The sequence below is a fragment of the Pungitius pungitius genome, chromosome 21 (assembly GCF_949316345.1).
Source record: "Pungitius pungitius chromosome 21, fPunPun2.1, whole genome shotgun sequence".
NCBI lineage: Eukaryota > Metazoa > Chordata > Actinopteri > Perciformes > Gasterosteidae > Pungitius > Pungitius pungitius.
The window spans coordinates 3435706-3458266 of NC_084920.1; the positions used below are offsets into that span (position 1 = coordinate 3435706).

Below are 22561 nucleotides of genomic sequence, written 5' to 3' on the forward strand. Positions count from 1 at the left end.
GAAACTTAAAGCCAAAGCGAATTGTGTCTGCAAAATAATTTGTACTTATAAAAAGAGACTACAGGGGGCGATGTGAGCAACAAGAAGGAGGTTTTCCGGAAATTCGTCTTAAATCAAGCGGAAGTGGAAAAATCCAAGATGGAGGTGGACGGAGCTGGTCATGTAGGTGTATTTTTTTCTGTCGTTTTGATGGTTTCATTGTTCATAAACTACCAAAGAGACGTTGATAATTTGATGAATATCCATCTTAAAGTGGTTATGGTGAGGAATGGATGGGGAAATCGGCTGTAAATAATAAAATGTTATTTCAATCAAAACTAAATGTGGGTTAGAATTCTGCCGGTTTGCTGTCTCATTGTAGCTAACCCAGCTAGCTAGCATTACGTGGCTAGCCGACGCTCACTGTAAATTCAACGAACAGCTATCTTGAGCTAGCTACCCTGAATGATTGTCAGCTCTAAATTAGATTAACGTCAAGTTAGTAGATTGAGCACCAAGCGTTTGTTAAGCTACTGCTTTTCCTTTGGCATCTTGCTAGTGAGAGATAGCAGTTAGCTAACGTTAACTAACACCCATGTTAACTAGCCTAATGTTAGTCAGCAGATTAAGACTAGCAGTAACGTTAACTGGTTCTGCTTAGCGATATGTTAACTGAATTAACCTGAATTTATTTGACACTAACGTTACAAACCCCGAGTGACGAGTTGCTCTTTTCACAACATCTGCGTGGACTATAACGTTTATATGACATTATTTTGTTTCGACTGTCTTTTATCCATCAAAATTAGCTTCTCAAATGTGATAATTTTCATCTTGCTGTTTTTGTAAAAAGGATTGGATACATTTACATTTAACTTTTTTAGACCATTTTTAGAAGAGTTCTGATTAACCATGTTCACTTTACACTAATTGCAGTTAAATAATGTTATATTTATATTCATTAACAGATGGAGATGGGGGATACTAAAGGTGGCTCGGGTCTCCGGCAGTACTACTTGTCTAAGATAGAAGAGTTACAGGTAAGAAAACAACGTACATGCAAACTTCCAGCTCTTAATTTGACTGTCCAATTTCTGGTAGCCTGCCAATGCTGAACCAATGTTTTTTTTTAAACAGTTGACAGTGAATGACAAGAGCCAGAATCTCAGGCGTCTGCAGGCACAGAGAAATGAGCTCAATGCCAAAGGTACACATAAAATATTTGGCCCCTGAAGCAGTGACAAACAATATAATATTTAATCCCACAAAATTGTTTTAAATATTGAATTTCTTTGTCTTTCAGTGCGTCTCCTTCGAGAGGAGCTGCAGTTACTGCAGGAGCAGGGGTCCTACGTAGGGGAAGTTGTTAGGGTCATGGACAAAAAGAAAGTGCTGGTTAAGGTATGCTCCCTACTTGTACTTTGTAACACACTATATGTTGAGTACTAGATGACAGTTTAAATGAACATGTCTTCTCATCATTTCTTAGGTTCATCCAGAAGGAAAATTCGTCGTGGATGTGGACAAGAACATTGACATCAATGATGTTAGTATTATATATGGGTTGTTAAACAGTTGTAAAACACATTCACATTTCATTTTGAACTACTATAGCACAACCCATTGATTATAAAAGAAGGATTTAATGTCAGACGTATTTCCTATCATCTCATCCCCTTTGTATTTTCTGCATCAGGTAACTGCAAATTGCCGCGTAGCTCTGCGTAACGACAGTTACACCCTGCACAAAATCCTGCCCAACAAGGTGGACCCTCTGGTATCTCTTATGATGGTGGAGAAGGTGCCAGACTCCACCTATGAAATGATTGGTGGCCTGGATAAACAGATCAAGGAGATCAAAGAAGTGATTGAGCTGCCTGTCAAGCACCCAGAGCTCTTTGAGGCTTTAGGCATTGCACAACCTAAGGTGAGTGATTACGGAGAGAGCTCATAGTGTAAAAGAGCTGTTTTGTTTTACCGCTTCTCCCTTTAATTTCAACCACAAAAACCTTGCAAAATCATTTGCCTAAAGCCAAATACATTATTTACAATGATACAGCACAGATGAAAAGCATCAAATAGCTCTTGCCTAATCTGATTTTCTATTTTCAACTCTGGTCATAGTGTATCAGTCCGTCAGTGTGCTGTTGTTTCTGATTTGTTTTGCTCGTATGCGTGCAGGGCGTGCTGCTGTACGGCCCCCCCGGTACAGGGAAGACCCTGCTGGCCAGAGCTGTTGCCCACCACACTGACTGTACCTTCATCCGGGTTTCTGGCTCTGAGCTGGTCCAGAAGTTCATTGGAGAGGGTAACACTGACACTCCATGAAATTATTTTCCATTCTTGATTCATCACTATAAGAATTTATAACCATGGTTCCTCCCTGTTATCTGGCAGGCGCTCGTATGGTACGTGAGCTGTTCGTCATGGCCAGAGAACACGCTCCTTCCATCATCTTCATGGATGAGATCGACTCCATCGGGTCATCTCGTCTGGAGGGCGGCTCAGGTGGCGACAGTGAGGTGCAGAGGACGATGCTGGAGCTCCTCAATCAGCTGGACGGTTTTGAGGCCACAAAGAACATCAAGGTAGTAGCGCTCACCCACACTAACATGAAATGAGGCTCTTTGGTCACAAACCTTTCGGTTGATTGTCTTTTTGCTTACCTGAATAGGGCAGTTGCTCCATTACCTTAAAAAAATGTGTAGATAGTATTTTTCCTTTGCTCATATGTTGTGTAATCCAATGATTGCAGGGCTAAGTGCCTGACATAAAGAAATAAATATGCATTTATATTTTTAAACTTTCTTTATTCCACTTTCTCAGGTCATTATGGCCACCAACCGTATCGACATCTTGGATTCTGCTCTGCTCAGGCCAGGCAGAATCGACAGAAAGATTGAGTTCCCTCCTCCAAATGAAGAGGTAGTCACTTGCACAGTATACACACAAACTCCTACATGCGGTGTTTCTCGTATTGATCATATCTTCATGCTGCATGATTAGGCCCGTCTGGACATCTTGAAGATCCATTCCAGGAAGATGAACCTGACACGTGGCATTAATCTAAGGAAGATTGCAGAGCTGATGCCCGGAGCCTCTGGTGCTGAGGTTAAGGTGAGAATCGGCTCACTAAGTGGCTTCTGTTGGCTGTAAAAAGGCCATTTATTTAACATCCTCTTCTTTGCCAGGGTGTTTGCACAGAAGCAGGGATGTATGCTCTGAGGGAAAGGAGAGTTCATGTCACCCAGGAGGACTTTGAGATGGCTGTGGCAAAGGTTTGTGTAACTAGTGTCCACCTACTTACATCAAGCACTCCCGCGACACATTACTTATATTAAATACTGTTCCATGTCCCTTCAACAGGTGATGCAAAAAGACAGCGAGAAGAACATGTCGATCAAGAAGCTGTGGAAGTGAAAGGCTTTGTGTATTCTTGCACACAATGCAAACATGTATATTTTCCTTTTGTTTGGTTTATAATTGTCATTCTAAAGTAAATGGTTTCCCCAAATGGATGGAACATGGGTTTTTATTTCTTAATTCCCTACCCTTAGATTTCAGTGTTGGGTGAGAAGATGGTCTGCAGATTTAGTCTGGCACTATAGCTGCAGGGGTCTTGTGTAATTGGTCATAGTGGCGCAGTTCAACCATTCTAGCTCCTGACCCAGGACACAGGCACCCACTGACGCTCCGTCTGCACCCTCTCCAGGACGACCTGCAGCTCAGCTAAGGCACTGACCGGGTCCTCCTTCACCAACACGTAGTCCACCCAGGAGCTGTAGCACGCGTCGATCTGCTCGGCCGACTGCTTCATTTCATGCAGGTCATCCTCCTGGTCAGTTAATTAGAAACATTAAATTCTGCCGCGTGTTCATCGGATCAACAGAAGAGGCTGCATTTAGAGTTTAATGTAACTCACCGTGATAACGGAGCTGAGCGAGGAAGAGGAGCCAAGTGATTTAGTTCCAACGTTGTAGATGCGAGGTCTCACAAAGATCACGTACGGTTTGAAATCAGCAGTTCGGAGAGTCCTCACTGCCTGAATGTGGGGGTCAAAAATAAAGCATGGATGGAAAATATTACGTAAGGAGTCATTCAAACAGAGCGAACATCTTGGGTTCATTTTAAAAGTGCAATCTGCTAATTGAAGTCTCATTAACGATGTGCAGACTCGAGATGTTTCTGCTTGACCACTTGAGGGATTTTATGATCTTGCAGCTCAGGTACTCACCTCTGGTTGCACGTCCACGAGACAGACCTTGTTCTGATCCAACGTCCTGTGGATGGAGTCCAAGCTGGTGCCGTACAGATTATCTTTGTACTCTCCAAATTCAATAAATCTGCAGAGGTACGAAACCAGCAGTGATTCTCATACGAACCACTGGATGCAATCAATTGGTTTTAAAGGTCGAGTAGACTGCGTCGAACACTCACTTGCCGCCTTGTATGTCGGCGTCGAAAGCTGCTTTGTTGATGAAGTGGTACTCCACGCCTTCTCTCTCGTAACACCTCCTGGCTCGGGTAGTATCTTCAGGTCACATGTTTAAAACACAGCCAGCAGTAAGAAGAGATTACTGATTTTACTAGCCAAGTGCGTAAAACTACAAAAACATTTACCACAAGTATTACATTTTTGCTTTTCTTTACCAGTTGGTGACAAAAGTATCAAATTAATTTAGTTTTTTCATTTAGTGTTTGAGTGATGACAGTGTCTGGAAAAACTAGATTAAGGATTCAACAAATGCACACGTGCAACTTTAAAAAGAGACTTACGAGGCACAGCCAAACCGTAGAGTTGAGGGTTTTGAGCGATCACCTTCTGTTTGAGCTCAGTGATCCGAGCTCCCAGAGAACCTGAGCTCCAGAACGGCAGAATAAAGAGCAGAACACGACTATCACTTATTCTACAGCCTTTCTCTCTCCCCTCCCTCCCTCCCCCCCTCCCCCCCCATCCCATACGTAGCAGAACTCACCGATCAGCACGATGAGCCGAGGCCTATCGCCAGGTCGGGGCATGTATTGCGTCACTTCCTCATAAATCTGAAACTCTGGAGCTCCAGGTTCTCCTGGTGAATTGTGGCGATCGTTCCTGAGGCAGGAACTTCCGCGCAGGCCAGCTGTGGTCAAAGAAATAAAAACAAGTGGAGTTTAAAGGGATCCATCCACCAATAGTAGTAATAGCTTCACCCAAGATCACATTTAATGTGGAGATTTCCAACTGAAAAAGCAGTACGTCGACCTCGTCACCAAACAAACGGAACACCCTGAATGATACTCTGTTGCAGTTACAGACATGTACTGTACACATGGACATGTGCACTGGTCCTGTGCAGCTCTCAGCCATAAAGTGAACCCCGGTTCTAAAGAGTAATTCACACACAGAACGAGCACAGACTCAATAATCGGGCCTCCTCACCTGTGTCCTTTCCATTCAAAGCCCCCTCGCTGTCACAGTCTCCTGCAGGACGGCATGCGGGAGGAGAAGACGGGATAAGAGGTTGATGTGGGGGGTGCTTTAATATCAGAACAAGTTTCATTGCAGTAACTACATGTAGCAAAAAAAGGTTAGAAGGGGGTCCAGCGAGGAGGGAAGAGTTTAGGGCGCTTTCTCCACTTACCTCTTTCACCACGATCGTCTTAGGTTAGCGATGCAAGGAATAACAGACATAATATTAGAACTACTACACTGGGATGCTCTGCTAGGAGTATACTGGGACCTTTAGGTACTTTCTCTTTTGTCTTGCGAATGTCGTATCTAAAAACAGCATTTACACATTTAAACTTATTTTGTTTTTCTTTTACTTTTTAAAACCAAGCCATGTCCTTTTACTTTTAAAATTGGATTAGGAAATAAAACGAGATTACATTGCTTTTTTTTTTTTAAAGGTTAATCCCCTGTTCTCTCATCATCATCATCATCATCATCATCATCATCCCTATTTGGAGGTCCGGGGTTAGATTAGTGCTGCACAACAAGCAGTGTCTATAGATGTGAGCTGTAGGTCAAAGGGGGGAATTGGACTTACATGTAGAAGCTTTGGAGCACATGGGGGAAGGGGAAGAACCCATCTTCATCCTGTACCGCAGACGCCTAGAGGAGGTCAAATAAAAAAAAATAAGAAAAAGATAGACGGGGAAGCTCCTTCTTAAATCCAAGCCACATCGGCATCTCGCTGACCTCTCCTGGAACTGAGTGGAGGGGATGAGGGCGGCCCGCAGGTTACAGTCACCGATTCTCTTGGCCTGCCACCAGGTGGCGTCCTCCTGGCTGACGACCTGAAGGATGTCCCCCCGGTGGAAAGGCAGTCCCGCCTCTTGGCACGGCGTGGCCTTGTCCTCGTACGGAGTGTAGTCGAACAAAGCGCGCAGGTAGACCTTTGAGGGAGAGCAGTATTCCATCAGCAGCCGTCACTTCTCAAAGGAATGCGCTAAGAATTCTGTTCTTTACGTGAGACGGAAAACGAGGACAAACAGATTCACTCGTCAGGGGTCCTTGGATTGGTTTGAATAGACGAATGTGACAATGAAATGAAGTTCACACGGTTCTAATGTGTGAAGAAGCAGCTTCCAGATCGTCTCAACAGGGTTTATGTAGGTCGAATGTAGCAGACTAGAGAGTCCTTACCCTGCTTTCCTTCAGTTTGTCTTCTTCTACCACAGCGGGGATGATCTTCAGCGTGATGGAGCCTTGTGACTGGCACTGATCCAACACATCAGAGGAGCATCATCAGTGAAGCGTCATACAGCATCTCAACTGCTAAGATTCAATATGACGAAAAACACACCCCCCCCCCAAAAAATAAAACCTTTACCAGAATCTGACTAATTTCTTCTGGCCTTCGGTGAGCGACCAGATTTCCGTTGACCTCTCGAAGCTCATCCCCAACGTGGACCAGACCTGCAAACACGCAACACGAGAAAAACGACTCTCACTGAAGGCGAGGCCTTTCAGACTCAGAGCGCTTTTCATTACACGTCCATGTCAACAGCCAGGGGCGACCCTTTGTTTGTAATCTCAAAATGTGCAATCTTGCTGTACTAATCTCACGGATTGGATCTCTGTTGACAGTTCATGGGGGTTACGCGACGTAATCTCACTTCTCTTAGCATTTCATTAGAAATATCGAAGTCTCCAAGTTTGGTTTGTGCAGTGAAAATTGAAACGCCGTTTGTCTCACCACTGCGATCGGCCGCCCCCCCCCTCATGATTCTGGCCACGATGACGGCTCCGGTCACCTCGTCTCTCCGGATGGTCGCTCCCTGTTTGAAGAGACCCCATGAAATGTGACTCCCAGCGTGCATCCTGCGCCTCATGTTCATCTCCACAACCCTCCGTTAGACAGGTAAAACACAGCCGCCATGTGCAGAGTGGCCCATCGATAACCTGTCAACAAAAGCTCTCCTGACAGTTCCACAGGGTCAAAGGGTCACAGGGTCACAGCGGGCGGCTCTCACCAGCGGCTCTTTGTTCTTCACCAGGCGGACGATCTTCACCGACTCTTCCTCCAGGTCGTCGTCCACGTCCTCCGGCAGCGGCGGCAGCACCGGGTCAAATTTCTTTTGGGCAACCGTGTCGTGCGCCGACAGCACCGCCTGAGTGCGGGAGGATTTAAAAAAGGGGCTGAATAATACAACGATGTGGCAATATGAAGACAGGCAGGATCCGATTGAAGAGAGAAAAGGATGACGATGTCTCCTCCAGCAGCATCTTTCTTATTTCGTCTGATCGGAGAAACACGTGTTCTACGTGTAAATGTGTGTGCACCTTGAGGTGGGGAGTGCTCAGAAGGAGAAGCAGCTCCCGCTCATCGTCCTCCAGGGGCCCGTTCTGAAGTTCCTCTGCCAGCTGGGGAATCAGAAAAATCACAACTTGAAAATAAATTAAATAATCGAATGAAGGTTTACTTCTTCTCGGTATTTAACTACACTCATCAGGTGTGGTGCTGCTTAGAAACATTGAGGAAAGACGGCACCTACATCCTCTGCCAGGCAGGTGGCGCTGTGCAGAACTGGAGTGGGGCTGTGTTTCTCGTACTGCTTCAGTTTCTCATGAATCTGGCAATGTGTGACACATGAAATACACATGAGAATATATTTTGCAATAACATGTAAAAACATTAAAATCTGCCATTTCGACCATCGTATATCAAGGGAGACGTAAATATTGGGAATACTTGGTTTTAATTTAATCTTATATTGTTTGAACGCCGGACATCACACATATGGAGAAGCCACGTATCTGCCGTACCTTCATGAGGTAACCGAGGCTTTTCTCACTGAAGACCTCCCTGAGGAAGGCCAGCTCCTCCTTGTGGTTGGCCCCCGGGTGGAGCTGAGAGGTGAGATGGGCCAGAGTCTCATGGAGCCCTACTGGTCAAAGAAAACACCCAGCAACCAATACGGATGTTTCTGAACAAACGCTCTGAAGACCCCCCCCCCCCCCCCCCACAATATAACGGGCACGTAGCTTGTACCTGCGCTCGTGGACACGATGGGCATGGCTCCGATCATCCACAGAGAGGCCAGAGGGGGGGGGGGGGGGGGGGGCACGAGGATGGTCAGCTCTCCCCACTGGCTCCTTAGGAGGCTCCTCGTGGGGGACCGAAGTGAAGAATCCCAGACAGCAACTCTAAGAGCTGACATTTTATTAAGAGAGTTTAAGATTTACCAAAAAGGTAACTTCATTTTGTCCTCCTCACAAATAATTTCAAATAAAGCTTTTTGGTCATAAATTAAAGCAGGAACAGTTGGTCATTATAGGAGATTCTCTTATTTGCGTTCTAGGTAAGAGTTCAATAAGATGATCCACACTAAACCAACCTCCAGCAGCTCTAAAGATCAGAATAACTAATTCAATCATCTAAAATCTGAGATCTGATCTGAAAAAAAGACATCTGATCTGTCAGCAAAGGAAATAAAAGCAACAAGATGAATACATGTTCCATGCAGATCACTGCCAGGGGATTACATGACCCTTGACCTCTCTACATCCCTGAGCCTCAATAATACCTCCCTTCCCCAGACGGATTCAGTGGAATGCCGGCACCAGCATATCTGTCCCTTCATTCACTATTGACAAAGCAGCAATTCTGAAAATGATCAGGGGAGAAATCCTAACATTCTTAAATATTTATTTTATTGTTTTATAATGTTCCTTGTCAGCCGGATACAGACATTGAACCTCATCCAATGAACAACCAGGCTCAGGGATGGCTGCCATTAATTAAGCTTTGTATCTGCTCGACGTTCCTTTTATCTCAACGTCACGTCACCTGTGAGCACGGCTTGCTATAAACACACAAAACAAATGTCTTGTTCCTTCTTTTCAGGTTAATTATCGTTTCCTTGTCTTAATACGTTATGGATCTACAGTCCTTTGGCCACTGCACAACCGCCTGCTTCCACTCAGCCCTCCTCCCGACACGCTGGGACCCCGTCACTGACCTTCTGCCACTCTCTAATTAAATCTAAAATGAGGAGAGCTTAAAGCCCTCATCTTTCTCGGGTTTCCCCCTCCTCTCACGCACTGAGTTTATCGTGCTAAATACTTACTGGGTTGCCGCGGGGCATATGGTGGTTTTATCCAGTCTCCTTAATTTAAGACGGCCGCGCTCAGAGGATTTCAATGAATACAATGAAGAAGATTATTTAAAAAAAAAAGAAAAGAAAAAGGCCGGAGACTGGAATAGAAACTGAAGAGCTGCGAGGATGGAGCAGAACAGAAAAGCCTTCCTCATTTCTAACATCAATTGATAAGAAATGGAGTTTGCACATTAGTACTTAAGCAAGAAGAACAATGGAGCAATCAGGAGATTCAAGGACACGAGGTACCAACATTTTATACACTGACACCGCTGAAGCCTAACAAAACAAATTAAAGTACGTTGGTTACCAATTCACTGATGCTCAATTCTGTTGTCTGCAGTTACAGGAAAAAAGAAAAGAAAAAAAACACACTGAGACAAACGTCCCCGGAGACGTCATGTCTTTCCCTTGCTGTCCTCTTGACTTAAACAAAACAACATGAAGTGTGTGTTAGCGTTGAGTCGCTCGGGGACGCCTCCTCGTATAAAAAAAAAACGGGTTTTCTGCCGAAGGATCACTGGGTACTGTGATAGGCTTATTTCATCCCCCCCCCCCCCCGGCATCCTCTCACGGTCTTACACTTGTCTCGGGCCTCGTTTGTTTCTTTCATCCTCACAACACTTGACGGTTGTGATGATGTCATCAGTCAGTGTAGTACTGTACTAAACCGACATTAAACGTCATGTTGCTGTGAGCTCTACTCTCACAAAATCCATAAAATCAAGCAAACATGCCCACCACCTGTTTCCCAGGCCCATTTGCACAAAGGGACAAAGGGACACTGCTGATGCCATCTGCCCACCACTCTGTGTGTGTGTGTGTGTACCTATAATGCCACCCACATGGCCAATCTGACATATCTGGATATGACAGATTTTATTCCAATTTCCATCTGGAAAAAAAGTTGCCTGCTGTACATTTTGCTGGAGTGTTCTGATAATCCACAGCAGCTCCACACAAAAGATTATGCTGAATATTGAGTGGCAGAGCAAAAAGTATGACATCAACGTGACATCTTCAAGTGGCTCGTTTCGCTTTAACCAAAAGCCAGAGCAAAAATGACTTCAGTTTAAACTCAAATCCAAAAAGGAGACAATCCTCTCGTTTGCCTGCAAAATAAAGGCCGAGACAGATACAGGAGCAGCCTGTCGATCAACAAATGGTTTGGGCTCTAATCCTGCAGTGGGTCAACAGCTGAAATAGTGCGTATGATCTAAAGTGAAAAAATAGAGACTTAGTCAATAAATCTACTCCACCAGCTCAATCAAACGCGTGTCACCTTCTAAGAGGCTCCACGAAGAATCACTTGTGAAGATTGGATCCGGCTCTGAGGGGCAAAAACACAGACTCCTTTCCGGATTTCAAAGGCCAAATGGGTTGTTAAGGACGAGAGAGGCGATGGCGTGTGGTTTCCAGGCCAAACTTCAGAAGCTTTCTGACGGATGGCTGATGCTCAAAACTCCCGCTGAGCTTGTTACAGTGTGAAAGTAAACCAGAGTGTGGCAGGGGGGGCTGTAAACAAATACCTCTCTGCAACTGCTAAATGGATGAGATTAATTTGCATTTAAAAACATCCTATTTTCAAAATAAAGCTACAAAGATTTAGGAGGCGCGCTCTGAACCTGTGGATGGTGCAGTCTTTCATTTAACTGTGCAGCACCCTGACCTCCACCGAAGGGCCGCCCTGCCCACAAAATCACCATTCAAACCATTTAAACCCTGCATCAGGAGAAGGTTCCTTTAATGAGCTTATGGTGGCAAATGGCCAACAGCTCAGTTTAATTAATGCACAGGTGATGCACACGCCTCATTATCACGCAGCGCAGGCATCCACGTGGTTTTACTCAAACCTTAATCTGTCAAAAAGAAATACTAAATAAACAAGGGAAAAAAACAGAACAACGCCTTTGTGGCTTTTTAAGTACATTTGTGCAAAGTGAGGCTACCTGATGGATTTCTCTTTGTCAGACACACAGCGGGGAGCTGTGCGGAGTTTCGGTGCGCGCCGCAAAGCCTCCTTACCTTGTTGGGGCGCTTCTCGGCGTGCGCGTGTCGACCCGTGCGCGTCCTCCGATCATACGAGCGCGCGCGAGCCTTTCCTCTTTCTTATTTCCGTCGCTGCTCGATCCGTCTCCAGCTGACCGGTTGTATTTTTCTGCTCCGTCCAGTCGCCCAATGACCCGCCCCTTTCCCCCCTCCCCCCGTCAGTCAGACGGCTCTCCCTCTGTCTGCGTTGCCTTCAGGGGACCCTCGTAATCGACAAAGACACCCAAGATTCGCATATTAAAAATAGAGGGATGCTGCCCTTTTTTATTGGATGAAAATAAGGAGCAATTTTCTGCCTTTTTATCATTTGTGTCTCTGTCTTGGGAAATATTGAATCTGTTTGACACTTATTTTAGTTCTACTGATCTCAATTGGTTGATATTCTTTAAAAAAAAGCAAACAGCAAAACCTATATGGATGGAAATGACAAAAATATTCATAATTTAGTTTTCATATAAAACCAGAATCCTGATTTATGTCATAATATCCCTTTGCGTCTCATCATTTTTTTGAGTATGTTTGCTGTAATTATTCATTAGTTTTTTCGGTTTCTGGCACAAAGAGGCTTCTATAAAAACTATAATATGAAGTAAAAACAATTACACAGACTCTTTTGTGCCGTTGAGATGGCTTAACGTGTACATATTTAGATACCTATTCAAAATAGGTATCTAGGTAGTGACTGAAAAGACTGGGAGCTCATGAAGGCAGCACACTTGTCTCTCTCGTCCCTTTGCTCTGGTTCCAAGTTGAACCAGAGCCTGATGCGTCGGGACGTTTGTGTCGTCAGAGAGGAGCAGAGTCACCGACGCTGCCCTGAGAGCGAGCTCTCCGCTTGTGGCTCTCTGTGTTATTAAATGGATGATGAGAAAGCATTTCATCTTCTGCTCAGCGGGTCGGATGGCTGGGGATCAGAGTCCTATCTGTGGTGAAGCGAGTGGATGACATCAGCCCCGTCGACACGAAATAAACGCTCAGCAGCTCCGTCCAAGTGCTGAGAAATGACGCTCAGATGGAAAGTGATGATAACAGCAGCTTTAATATTCAAGTTCCTCAAAATCACAATGCAAATAAAGATATAAAACAAATCAATCATAAACAGTCATTAATTCCGTTGAATGGGTTCCTATTAATGACAGTAAATCATTTCTGATTTTTGTTTTGCACAAATAACATGGAAATTGTATTTAAGGATGTTCATCTATCCGGATTTATATTGACTCACTAGTTGTGGGTCTGTCAGTGTTAGAAAATGCTCTACTTGTTACTTGCTACATACACCAACGAGAATGAACGAGGCTTCAGATCTGAAGTGTGGATACGTCTAATCTCTGGAACTCAGATTTCAGAATCCGGTGGCTCCTCCTGTAGAAAAAGATTTACAATTACCAAAAATGTCATCAACATGATGCTGTGTTTCAGACAAGTTATATTCATCTTTCAACATTTACATGAACAGGGAGGCTCAATAAAATCATGTTTCATGATTTACAACAAAGTCGTCAAATCAAAGTACAAATGTGTAACATTCTGAGGTTTGATGCCCATGACGTGCAAACGCTCAACAGCTCTGCATTTCAAAATAAAATCGATTGAGTGAGTTCACCGCCATCGTGGACTCACCATGTATGTGGGGTTTTGGAAAGACGCAAACTTGTCGTCCCCAATGGGTTCAGACTGCTTGAAAAAGAGGAGCAAAGAAATGCCGCAATTACTAAGAATGAAAACAGGAAACATTGTGTAACGCGTTGTCATGCGTCTCCATGGTTACCAGTGTGCCGGAAGCAGCCGGCGGTGTTGAGGTGATGTCGACGTCTTCCAGGACGGGGCCGTGCGCTGTGTTCCTCAGAGACTCCTGGAAGAGCCACGAGGTTCGACAACGTCAAAGTGGTTTGGTTTGTTAGCAACAAGACAAATGTGCCGTTTCGAACTGAAGAGATGACATCAAGCCTTGATTCAACGATGGGCGATGAATGTGAAACTGACCTCGTTGACAGTGGCGGGTTTAGCAGCACCTCTTGTGGGCTCGTGCTCCGTGTACAAAGGATTACTTATGTTCTGCCCACAGAGGAAACATCACAATAGAAAATAAAAAAATAGCTAAATCTAAAAGATAAAATACAATACTAATTAAGTGTACTTCTGTACAAAAATCTCTGATTACGGACCTCGTTTGATCCATCCGGAGTGAAGCTGGTTGCTATGGTCTCCATGGCAACGTGTTGTGCAACAACTTCATATGCTGGGTTCTCAAAACTCCTCTCGTCTGTTTCCGGCATGGACACGGACATAGAGGGAACCTGGAATCAGGGTCAACACAACAAGTTGATGACCATCATTGCTTTTTGTTTATCCGATTCGCCACATTTCCATTCAAACCTCAGGCGAATATTACGAAATATTTGAAATGTCAAAAGCCAAAGCTTCAAAACCTTGATCTTAATTGGAACCGACACTATGTATATATATATATATATATTACGTAAAACCAGCGCATCATGCCTTTATCCACTTTAGCAATAAGTGAGATAATAGTAGTTTTGATGAAACGGTCCTTACCGCTTCAACATTCTGCCTCGTTTCACGTTCTTCTGATGACGCATTTGGAGATGAACCGTTTCTAAAAAGTGAGACAAAACAATGAATCTGTAACGTGATGGTGAACACACACACACACACACACACACACTCATACGCCCTATCGGTAGAATAAAAAAAGCTCTGAATCGAGTCTAATACTCTACTATATTGTAACTACAAAATCTCACCTGAAGCTTGGGAGGTGGGGCATTCTGGGCATACTGGGCATACTGGGCATACTGGGCATACTGGGCAAGCTGCTCCGTACTCTCTGAATCAGGTTGGACTTCTTCCTGGCAGCGTAGACCAGAGCGGCCAGCAGGGCCACAATCACCACTGTCACCCCGATCGCTATGCCAACTGAGACAGAAGGCCAGAAGAAAGCTTGTTGGTGAGGAGATAAAGCTAAAAAAAATGTTTTAATGTTATTATGCTTTAAAATACAACACACTTGAGGATGCAACCACGTTGTGTGCGTTTATCTGGCAGTACTCTCCGGTCCAGTCTGGAGAACATCTGCAAGTAGAGTTGGGGCATTTAACAAAGTTTGGGTGACCGATTTGTTTTTGTTTGTGCATCAATAACACATTGTTTTGTTTTATTTGTATTATCTTGTGTAAGAATATATCTTCTAATACTCACATGCAAAGAGCCTTGTTGTCGTCAAAGTAGCAGGTGCCTCCGTTTTGACACTGGCAGGGTGGGGGCATGGTGGGAGGAGGATCGAACCCTGAGTGAATGTAATGTAACAACAATCGGAGCATTGAAAGGACCAGAAATGACAGGTACGTTACTGAGGATCACATCTACCACAGATTCATGACTACTTTAGCTCCTCTTTAAATAAAAGGCAACCTTTAGCGTGACTCTAGTTTATTCATTTCATCGTGGATTCAACACTTGGATCACATAAAGAGGAAGTTGTATTAATATTGCTGCAATTTGCAATTCTGCAACCAAAATGCATGATGCCCTTTGTTTCTATGTCCCGTGCTGAGGAAAACAAATATTTATTCCTCACCAGCGTCACATTCAGTGTTACTGCCGGGTCTGAAGTCTGTGCCCTGGGGGCAGGCGCAGGTGTACCCCCCCGGCCGGAGCAGACACAGGTGGCTGCAGGTGCCCTTACACGGATTCTTCACTGCGGAGACAGTATTTAGTTTTTTTTAAAGGTGACCAGTTTATACATTTTGTGTGTGTTGGGACATGCAAGGACGCGTGCGGCTTACTGGCTACGGAGCTGTATCTCTGCTGCTGGTACACAGAGACCTGAGTGAGCCACGGCCCGCCCGTCAACAGCTTGGTCTTTGCCCCGCGGCCAAACTTGTCCTGCCGGAACACTTCGCCCTTCTCCTGAGTGCTCCAGTAGACGTGGTCCTCGAACACACTCACACTGAAGGGGTTTCTCGCATCTGGGCCAATGAAAGGTAAACAATTTAACCGAGCCCCGTTTGACCCGAGGTGGATACCAAATGGAGTGAATCCCCACCTATGTATACTGCCGTCCTGCGGTCGCCTCCTGACGGCAGCACCGACTCGATGCGGCTCTCCTTGGAGTCGGACCAGTAGATGCGGTCGCCGTTGGCAAAGTCGATGGACAGGCCGGTGGGCCAACCCAGGCCGTCGGCCACCAACACCGTCCTCTCTTGACCGTCCAGCCAAGAGCGTTCGATCTTGGCTGCGTCCCCCCGGTCGGCCCAGTACAACATCCTGGAGAAAAACGACCCATCCCAAGGTGAAAATATACAAAACTGTAATTTAACTTTCCACAAACATTTTAAGGTAAACCCCTTAACGTTTCCGGCGGCAAAACGAATGATTTTGCATACGCTTATTTTCTAATTTACTGCGACCCGTCTAAAGGTGCTTTACCCCAGACGCGGGTTGACGGCCACGGCAGACGGCTGGCCCAGCTCGGTCTTAACCAGCTGCTTCCTGTAGCGTCCGTCCAGCATGGCCACCTCCAGCCGCTTCAATCTGGAATCCGCCCAGTAAAGGTTCCTACATGACGAAAAAAACAACAACCCCAAAACAAATCACAAAATATGCTTTGCGTTGAAACAACACTTTTACAGGTAAAGGCTGTTTTTCTAGTGTGCATTACATTCACTTGAATGAAAAATCAGAGTTCAGGGTAATAAAGTTCAAGGGGTCAGAGTAAGGTGACACACACCTGCCCACCCAGTCCACAGCGACGCCGTCTGGCCTGCTGATGTATTTGATCCCGAGGTCGACAGCAGCGGCGACGTTGTTGCTGCCATCGTCCACCGAGGGGATGTACGCCCTCTTAATGGCCCCCGCTACAGAGTCCTTACCGGCCACAGTGAAGTACACCATACCTGACGGAGCACAACGACGTCACCCAATACAGCCGTCTCCATGTGTTAAGTGTCTACTGGTGTGGTAGCCAGCATCCGTCTGCGTGCCACCTACTGAATCCGGTGTGGTTGTGGTCCCAGTCGTAGTCCAGAGCCACGACGCGGTCCTCTTCCAGTAGGAAGTCGTGGTAGGTCTCCGTCTGCAGGTTGAACCTCCGGATACGAATGTTCTCGGGTAGCAGCATCAAGGGAGTCGCTCCTGAGGGACACGCAGACGTTTGTACCCGAGACATCATTTAAAAGAGGCAACCGGGAGAATTCATTTGTGACCTACGGCTTTTGAGGGATTGAGGTCGCTAAATGTCTTACCCTCGGCCTCGCACCTGCTGCCGTCCCCCGCTTTTCGGTAACCGGGGGCACACTCGCAGTCGTAGCCGCCCTTTGTGTTCTTACAGAGCTGAGGACAGGTGCCCCACACCTCACACTCATCGACGTCTGTGGAAGGAAGACGAGACCGTGAGAAACAGCTCACGATTTGACCTGTCTGACGACACTTCATCGTGCGGCTATTGTGCGCTTTAAAAAACGTGCTCATGTGTGGTAGGGAGTTGAAGAAACTATTCATATAGTGTGTGTGTGTGTGTGTGTGTGTACCCAGGCAGGTGTAGGTGCTGTCCGGGTCCACTCTGTACCCCGGCCTGCAGGAGCAGATGAAGCCGGTGCCGTTCAGGTCGGTGCACTCGTGCTGGCACAGCTTCTCTCCACAGTTGCGTTCATTGCCAAAGTCTTGAGAGTATGAGCAGGAAACTCAGTTCAGAAACTTTGTTAAAAAGAAGCTACATCTCCCGGAGGAGAGAGAAGATGATGACATTCATGGAAAGATCTTTCATATCACAGTTACGAGTCTTAATAATAGCATTGTGAGAAGTAGTAAATGAATGCATGCAAGTCAGAATTACACAATGGTGATAACATTTATATTTGCTTTTTAATTTGAGAATGGACTGGGCTTTCTTTGAAGGCCACATCGCCAATATCATGATTATGCTAAATGTACACAATTATGAGCCCTTTTTCCTTTCTTTTTTTGGGTGAATTGAATTCACACAGCCATCACCGCGCTTTCTTTCACCTCCACTAAGTGGTCTTTTTGTTCGTGACACTCACTGCAGCCTAATTCGTCGGTGCGGTCCCCACAGTTGTCGTTGTGGTCACACACGTACGGCAGGGCGACGCACTGTCCGTTGGTGCATTTAAACTGCTCCAGCGTGCAGGGCGGCAGCGTGGGCTCGCGGCCTGAGGGGGACACAGTTAGAATGAGTCATCTACACAAGTGCACTCAGAGCTTTCTCTTACAAGGTCAAAATGTCTATAAATACTGCTGGAAAACAGAAAAACAAAGCATGCAGATGGACAAGCACGCTCCGAAACAGTCACATACTCCGACGTAGTCATGCACCATAACGTCATATACGATATTCACTCAAGTTCTTATCCAATTCAAATGTCATTAGATGAGCTACAACTAAATCCAGCTCCTGACTAAACCATACTATTTAATCTCCTCTTAAAATAATTTGCTATGATTGACGTTTAAGCTCATTGTGTAACGTTCCATAAAACAGACCATTTCCTTATCCCTCCTACATTACGAGCTCTCTGTGCTTTGCAGACACCCTGATGTCATTTGGGGATTTCCTGTTTCAGTTGCCTTAAAGAGGACATTTCCGCAAGCATTTGTAATGTCCCAACTAATCCTTGGGGATGCCAGGAAATGATTAATGGTGCATTTTCTGAAACTGAATTAATTCAAAATCTGGTAATAGCAATATTGTAAATATGTACATTTACATTTGTGATTATTGCAGCTTTCCTGTTATTAACATCGTTATTCCTCGCTAAAACGGCTTGTTCCTATTTTTTACTATATTTCTATTTATGTCATAGCAATAATCCATGATGTCTGAGTTGCTCGTTCTTCAGCTCGTCTGGAAAGAAAATAAAAACAAAAACGTTCATATTGTCCTTGAATTCAATTGTTTTGTCTTTTAAGGTTGCTTAATTTCTTCATTTAGCTGCGCCTCAGTATCTGCAGTCTTTGTTTATTCGGAGATAATCGGTCAGAAATTATCCTCAACAACGGCTGTAACTATTTAGAAGCCTCAGTTGACACGGTCTTTGGTCCCTTCGCTTTGAAGCAGTTCTTCAAAATGCTTCCATTCTGCCAAATAGCCCCGGCACAGATATTTGTAAGTAGTGTGTGAGATCTTACAGAGCTCTTCCTTCTCGTCGCTGCCATCGCCACACTCGTCCTTCTGGTTGCACAGCAGGCCGGAGAAGATACAGTAACCGTTTGCACAGCGGAACCTGGACGGCATCTCACAGGTCACATTCACTGTTCAAACACACACACAAATAGTTCAGAAAAAACCTCAACAAAAGAACAAATAAAAGAAAAATGTCCACTTTGACACGTTCACTTTTTTCTTATTTGTCATAATTATGAGGTGGAATCAACATGGGAGACGGTTGTAGAGTTTTAAGGAACAAATAATTATTTGAATCACACATGCACAAATACAGATAAAATACTTATTTTCCTACAGCATAAAGTGAGCTGTTCATCAGAGCGGTCCCCACAGTCATCGACTCCGTCGCACACCCAGCCCTGGCTCACACACAGATGGTTCGCACACTCAAACTGGCTTTGAGGGCACCAACGGCCTCCTGGGTAACGGGTGGCTGTCGGGAGGATTGTTAATGGCGTTAATTGACGGTATATTTTTACTATTGAAAGACATGCGGATTTGGAAAGTCCACATTATGACCATAATATCTAGATTATATGTTTTGATGTGAAAACAAATAACAGTCAGTTGAAATAGTCCATTGGATCTAAAGCAAAGTGACTCTCTGGTTCAATTGGCGTACTATCGCCCACTAACTAACTAACGAAAACCAGATACAGGTCCATTAAAACAACGTTATCACTTTTAATGTTGTTTGCTTACGACAGCTGGTCTCGTCCGTCAGGTCCTGACAATCTGGCCGTCCGTCACACTGCAGAGCAGCGGGGACGCAGTGACCCGAGTCACACTGGAAGTGACCCGGACGACACGTCTGCAACTCTGGAAGAAAGCCGGGGCGGTGAAGAGGCGGCCGTTTTTAATGACAGAGGATATTTTTCGAAAAGAAAACGAGTTGACGTGCACCGCCGGCTCACCGCAGTCACGTTCGTCCGAGTTATCCCCACAGTCGTTGTCATGGTCACACACCCAGTTTCCAGGGATGCACTGCGCGTCGTCACATCGGAACTCACTCTCAGAGCAAGGCCGTGGCTCTGTTGACAACAATCAACGCAATAAAGGGACGCACAAAATGAAAGCAGAGTAACTGAGCATTCAAAGCAGTTCTTTAAAGAGGATTTAAGCCGTTTATAGATATATTTCAGAAAACTGAGTAAAACGGGAAGGTTAGGACAGAATAAGTACAAAATAAATAATAAAAATTCCTGCTGGTTTGTGATGGATCGAACCTGTAAAAAATATTCAGTATGGCACTTACGGCAATTTCTTTCATCTGAGCTGTCTCCGCAGTCGTCGGTGCCATCACACTGCCATCGGATGGGAACGCAGCGGTGGTTTTCACATCGGAAATCTCCCAGCGGATCGCAGGTCACCTCCTCTGGTGAAGGGAAAAGTCGGACATGGACATTAAAAGATCAACATGAGGTCAACCATGAAAGAATAAAAGATAACATACAACTCTCTGTGCATTGTTCTTTTTGTTAGCTTGCTTTGGCCTGCGTCCCTATCAGATATCCAACAAAAGTTGTTCCTTAATAGAAATCGCCAATCACATAGTTAATGGTATGTATGCTGTTATTCAGAAATGTGCAGCAGTACAGCCTACAGCCTCCTGCAAATGCATCAACATCTGTTTTTACCCTAAAGAACGGCCTGAAACTTTTGTTAAACCTAAGCGATCTACAGTATTTAATAGTGCTTTACATTATCCTCATAAAAAGGCCATAACCTAACATGACATCGACTAGCATAGCGTAGCACATCTGCCGCATCACTGACCGCAGCCTTGCTCGTCCGTGTTGTCGATGCAGTCGTTGGCGCCGTCGCAGCGGGCCCATAGCGGAACGCAGCGGTAGTTCGTCTTGCAGGAAAACTCGGTTTCCTCGTCGCACTTATAGTCTGGCCCCACTGCCCGGATGAAGGAAAGCAATGTGAGCGGATCGGCGCGTCAGAGTAGAGCGTCGCACCACTTCACTTCGTAGCAGGCCACTCACTGCAGGTTTCATGCGGCTCGTCGGATCCGTCCCCGCAGTCGTCCTGGGCGTCGCACACGTAGCTCGACGGAATGCAGCGCCCCGTGGCGCACTGGAACTCTCCTGGTCGGCACGTCCTGTGGGAACAAGTCTCTGCGTCCTCGTCGCTTGCGTCCGAACAGTCGCTCACTCCGTCGCAGTGCCAGGACACGGGGATGCACTTCTTGTTTTTGCACTGGAACTGGTTTTCTTGGCATCGGTGGTCACCTAACGGGGGGGTGGGAGGGGGGGGAGAGGCTTAAAACTGAACCATCGGACTTATGTGCATCACAAAGGCCCGGTGGAGGCCCGCCACAGGCATTTACAGTTCATGTTTGTCACTTTTCGTACTACAAAGAGCTGCGTCCTCGTCGGTGGCGTCGGGGCAGTCCGGATGGCCGTCGCAGATGAAGCCGGGGTTTGTACAGCTGCCGTCGCGACACTGGAACTGGCCAATGGGGCAATAACGGGGCGGGCAGGTCTGAGGCTCATCCGAGCCATCGCCGCAGTCCGACTGGCCGTCGCACTTCCACCATATAGGAACACACCTACGGACCAGACAGGGCACCAACAGGTTAGCTTGCAGAGTATAGATGTTTTATTCCTCGCTTTTCTTTTAAATCGACCTTCTAGTTTGGCCTTTCCCAAATTGTAACTTGTTTGCTTTTGGATTCACTTTCAAAGCTCTGGAGATGATCACCGTTACATTTCAATCATTTTTCATTAACGTGGATAAAGTTCACTACGAAAGGACAGTCAGAGCGGCTAAACGAATGGAGTTGTGAGGGCTGTGAAAGGGGAACGCAGGTGATTTCATATGCGACTGACTTCTCGTTGTCCCCACAGCGGAACTGGGTGCTGGAGCAGTCGGCGACACACTGGATCGTGAAGCCCACCGACAGGGCGATGAAGTTATCTGGGCACTGGCAGGTAGCTTGTTCCCCACCGGGGGCAATCAGACACAAGTGACTGCAGGTCAGGTGATGGGAGGAGCAGGGGTTCTCACCTGGGAAGTGAACACGTTGGCAAATTCGGAGCTTTTCTTACTTAATACGATCAGAAGACAAGCTACTACATCTAAATGTACATACTGCGAGGCTGCCTGTAGGGGTGGTACACGCGAACGTCGTATGGCCGATGTGTGTTGTTGCCCATGATTGTGCGCCGCTCGCCAGTGTACTTGTGGGCCTTCTCTACTGTATGCGTGTTCCAGTCCGTCCAGTAGACCCAGTCCTCGAACAGGGAGACGGCAAAGACGTGGGGAAGTGCACCAGCGATGGCCCGGTGTCGGTTCTGACCGTTCATGTCCGCAAAGCTGAAGGTCAACACAGCGGAGGGTTAATACACGTTGGAGGCATTTTACTATGGACGCATGACTAAATATCTGAACTCACTCCAGAAAGGTGAGGTGGGAATCAGCAAAGAAGATGTGGTTGGTGGTGTAGTCTATGGTCAGAGCACTGGGCCACTCCAGCTTGCTCGTTATAATGGCGCTGACATTGCGTCCGTCCATGCCAACTCTGCCGATATATGCAGCGTCACCCCAGTCGGTCCAGTAAAGCCATCTGGGGGGAAAAAAGAGAGGAAAGACAAAATTATTAAAGAGTAAATTGTAGTGGATATCTGTCATTATCAGTAGTAGAAATATTCAATATTGAATTTCATGAAGCATTTTTTTCCCTTGTATTTTCTTATTTCTACACGGACAAATGTAAACAGCACAAGCTCAATT

At 45.8% G+C, this 22561-nt stretch overlaps 3 protein-coding genes across 4 annotated transcripts in view; 1 reads left to right on the forward strand and 2 right to left on the reverse strand.

The window, feature by feature from the left end:
• The first annotated feature begins 15 nt into the window (after window positions 1–15).
• On the forward strand, window positions 16–3497 carry psmc5 (proteasome 26S subunit, ATPase 5). Its single transcript, XM_037463333.2, has 12 exons — window positions 16–162; window positions 948–1019; window positions 1117–1186; window positions 1283–1380; window positions 1469–1525; window positions 1676–1906; window positions 2161–2287; window positions 2377–2567; window positions 2806–2904; window positions 2986–3096; window positions 3171–3257; window positions 3346–3497. Exons 1-12 carry the CDS (start codon window positions 139–141, stop codon window positions 3397–3399), a joined length of 1221 nt encoding a protein of 406 aa, XP_037319230.1. The 5' UTR covers window positions 16–138; the 3' UTR covers window positions 3400–3497.
• LOC119212623 (MAGUK p55 subfamily member 3-like) lies at window positions 3488–8517 on the reverse strand. 2 transcript variants are annotated; one of them, XM_062560184.1, is made up of 18 exons: window positions 8457–8517; window positions 8231–8352; window positions 7960–8037; window positions 7748–7828; window positions 7438–7575; window positions 7161–7242; window positions 6795–6880; window positions 6608–6682; window positions 6161–6357; window positions 6009–6073; window positions 5601–5618; window positions 5399–5440; window positions 4956–5099; window positions 4756–4836; window positions 4417–4510; window positions 4214–4322; window positions 3902–4021; window positions 3488–3814 (listed from the first exon to the last, which is right to left on the reverse strand). In XM_062560184.1, exons 1-18 carry the CDS (start codon window positions 8491–8493, stop codon window positions 3635–3637), a joined length of 1749 nt encoding a protein of 582 aa, XP_062416168.1. In that variant the 5' UTR covers window positions 8494–8517; the 3' UTR covers window positions 3488–3634. The 2 variants fall into 2 exon arrangements, with proteins under 2 accessions (XP_062416168.1, XP_062416169.1); XM_062560185.1 differs by having other exon boundaries at window positions 8231–8349; window positions 8457–8508.
• A 4132-nt stretch (window positions 8518–12649) lies between these two features.
• lrp2b (low density lipoprotein receptor-related protein 2b) overlaps window positions 12650–22561 on the reverse strand; it is a 29099-nt gene continuing 19187 nt past the window's right edge. Inside the window, 29 exon segments of the mRNA XM_062560229.1 lie at window positions 12650–12978; window positions 13237–13293; window positions 13385–13468; window positions 13600–13671; window positions 13782–13913; window positions 14173–14233; window positions 14382–14553; window positions 14645–14709; window positions 14836–14923; window positions 15215–15334; window positions 15423–15605; window positions 15683–15903; window positions 16066–16194; window positions 16367–16532; window positions 16627–16770; window positions 16881–17006; window positions 17166–17297; window positions 17679–17807; window positions 18784–18906; window positions 19116–19253; window positions 19523–19639; window positions 19735–19851; window positions 20076–20195; window positions 20597–20725; window positions 20812–21057; window positions 21181–21377; window positions 21658–21835; window positions 21921–22144; window positions 22224–22394. Of these exon segments, the coding sequence (XP_062416213.1) occupies window positions 12952–12978; window positions 13237–13293; window positions 13385–13468; window positions 13600–13671; window positions 13782–13913; window positions 14173–14233; window positions 14382–14553; window positions 14645–14709; window positions 14836–14923; window positions 15215–15334; window positions 15423–15605; window positions 15683–15903; window positions 16066–16194; window positions 16367–16532; window positions 16627–16770; window positions 16881–17006; window positions 17166–17297; window positions 17679–17807; window positions 18784–18906; window positions 19116–19253; window positions 19523–19639; window positions 19735–19851; window positions 20076–20195; window positions 20597–20725; window positions 20812–21057; window positions 21181–21377; window positions 21658–21835; window positions 21921–22144; window positions 22224–22394 (3868 nt within the window). The 3' untranslated portion in view covers window positions 12650–12951.

Excerpts from the sequence above, each read along its gene's own strand:
- psmc5 (XM_037463333.2), top strand. The coding sequence starts at position 139 with ATGGAGGTGGACGGAGCTGGTCAT. Across the intron at positions 1,526-1,675 it reads AGAACATTGACATCAATGAT|GTAACTGCAAATTGCCGCGT; the intron begins GTTAGTATTATA and ends TTTCTGCATCAG. Across the intron at positions 3,258-3,345 it reads TTGAGATGGCTGTGGCAAAG|GTGATGCAAAAAGACAGCGA; the intron begins GTTTGTGTAACT and ends TCCCTTCAACAG.
- LOC119212623 (XM_062560184.1), bottom strand. The coding sequence starts at position 8,493 with ATGATCGGAGCCATGCCCATCGTGTCCACGAGCGCAG. Across the intron at positions 7,829-7,959 it reads CCACCTGCCTGGCAGAGGAT|CTGGCAGAGGAACTTCAGAA; the intron begins GTAGGTGCCGTC and ends CTGATTCCCCAG. Across the intron at positions 6,074-6,160 it reads TCCACTCAGTTCCAGGAGAG|GCGTCTGCGGTACAGGATGA; the intron begins GTCAGCGAGATG and ends GACCTCCTCTAG.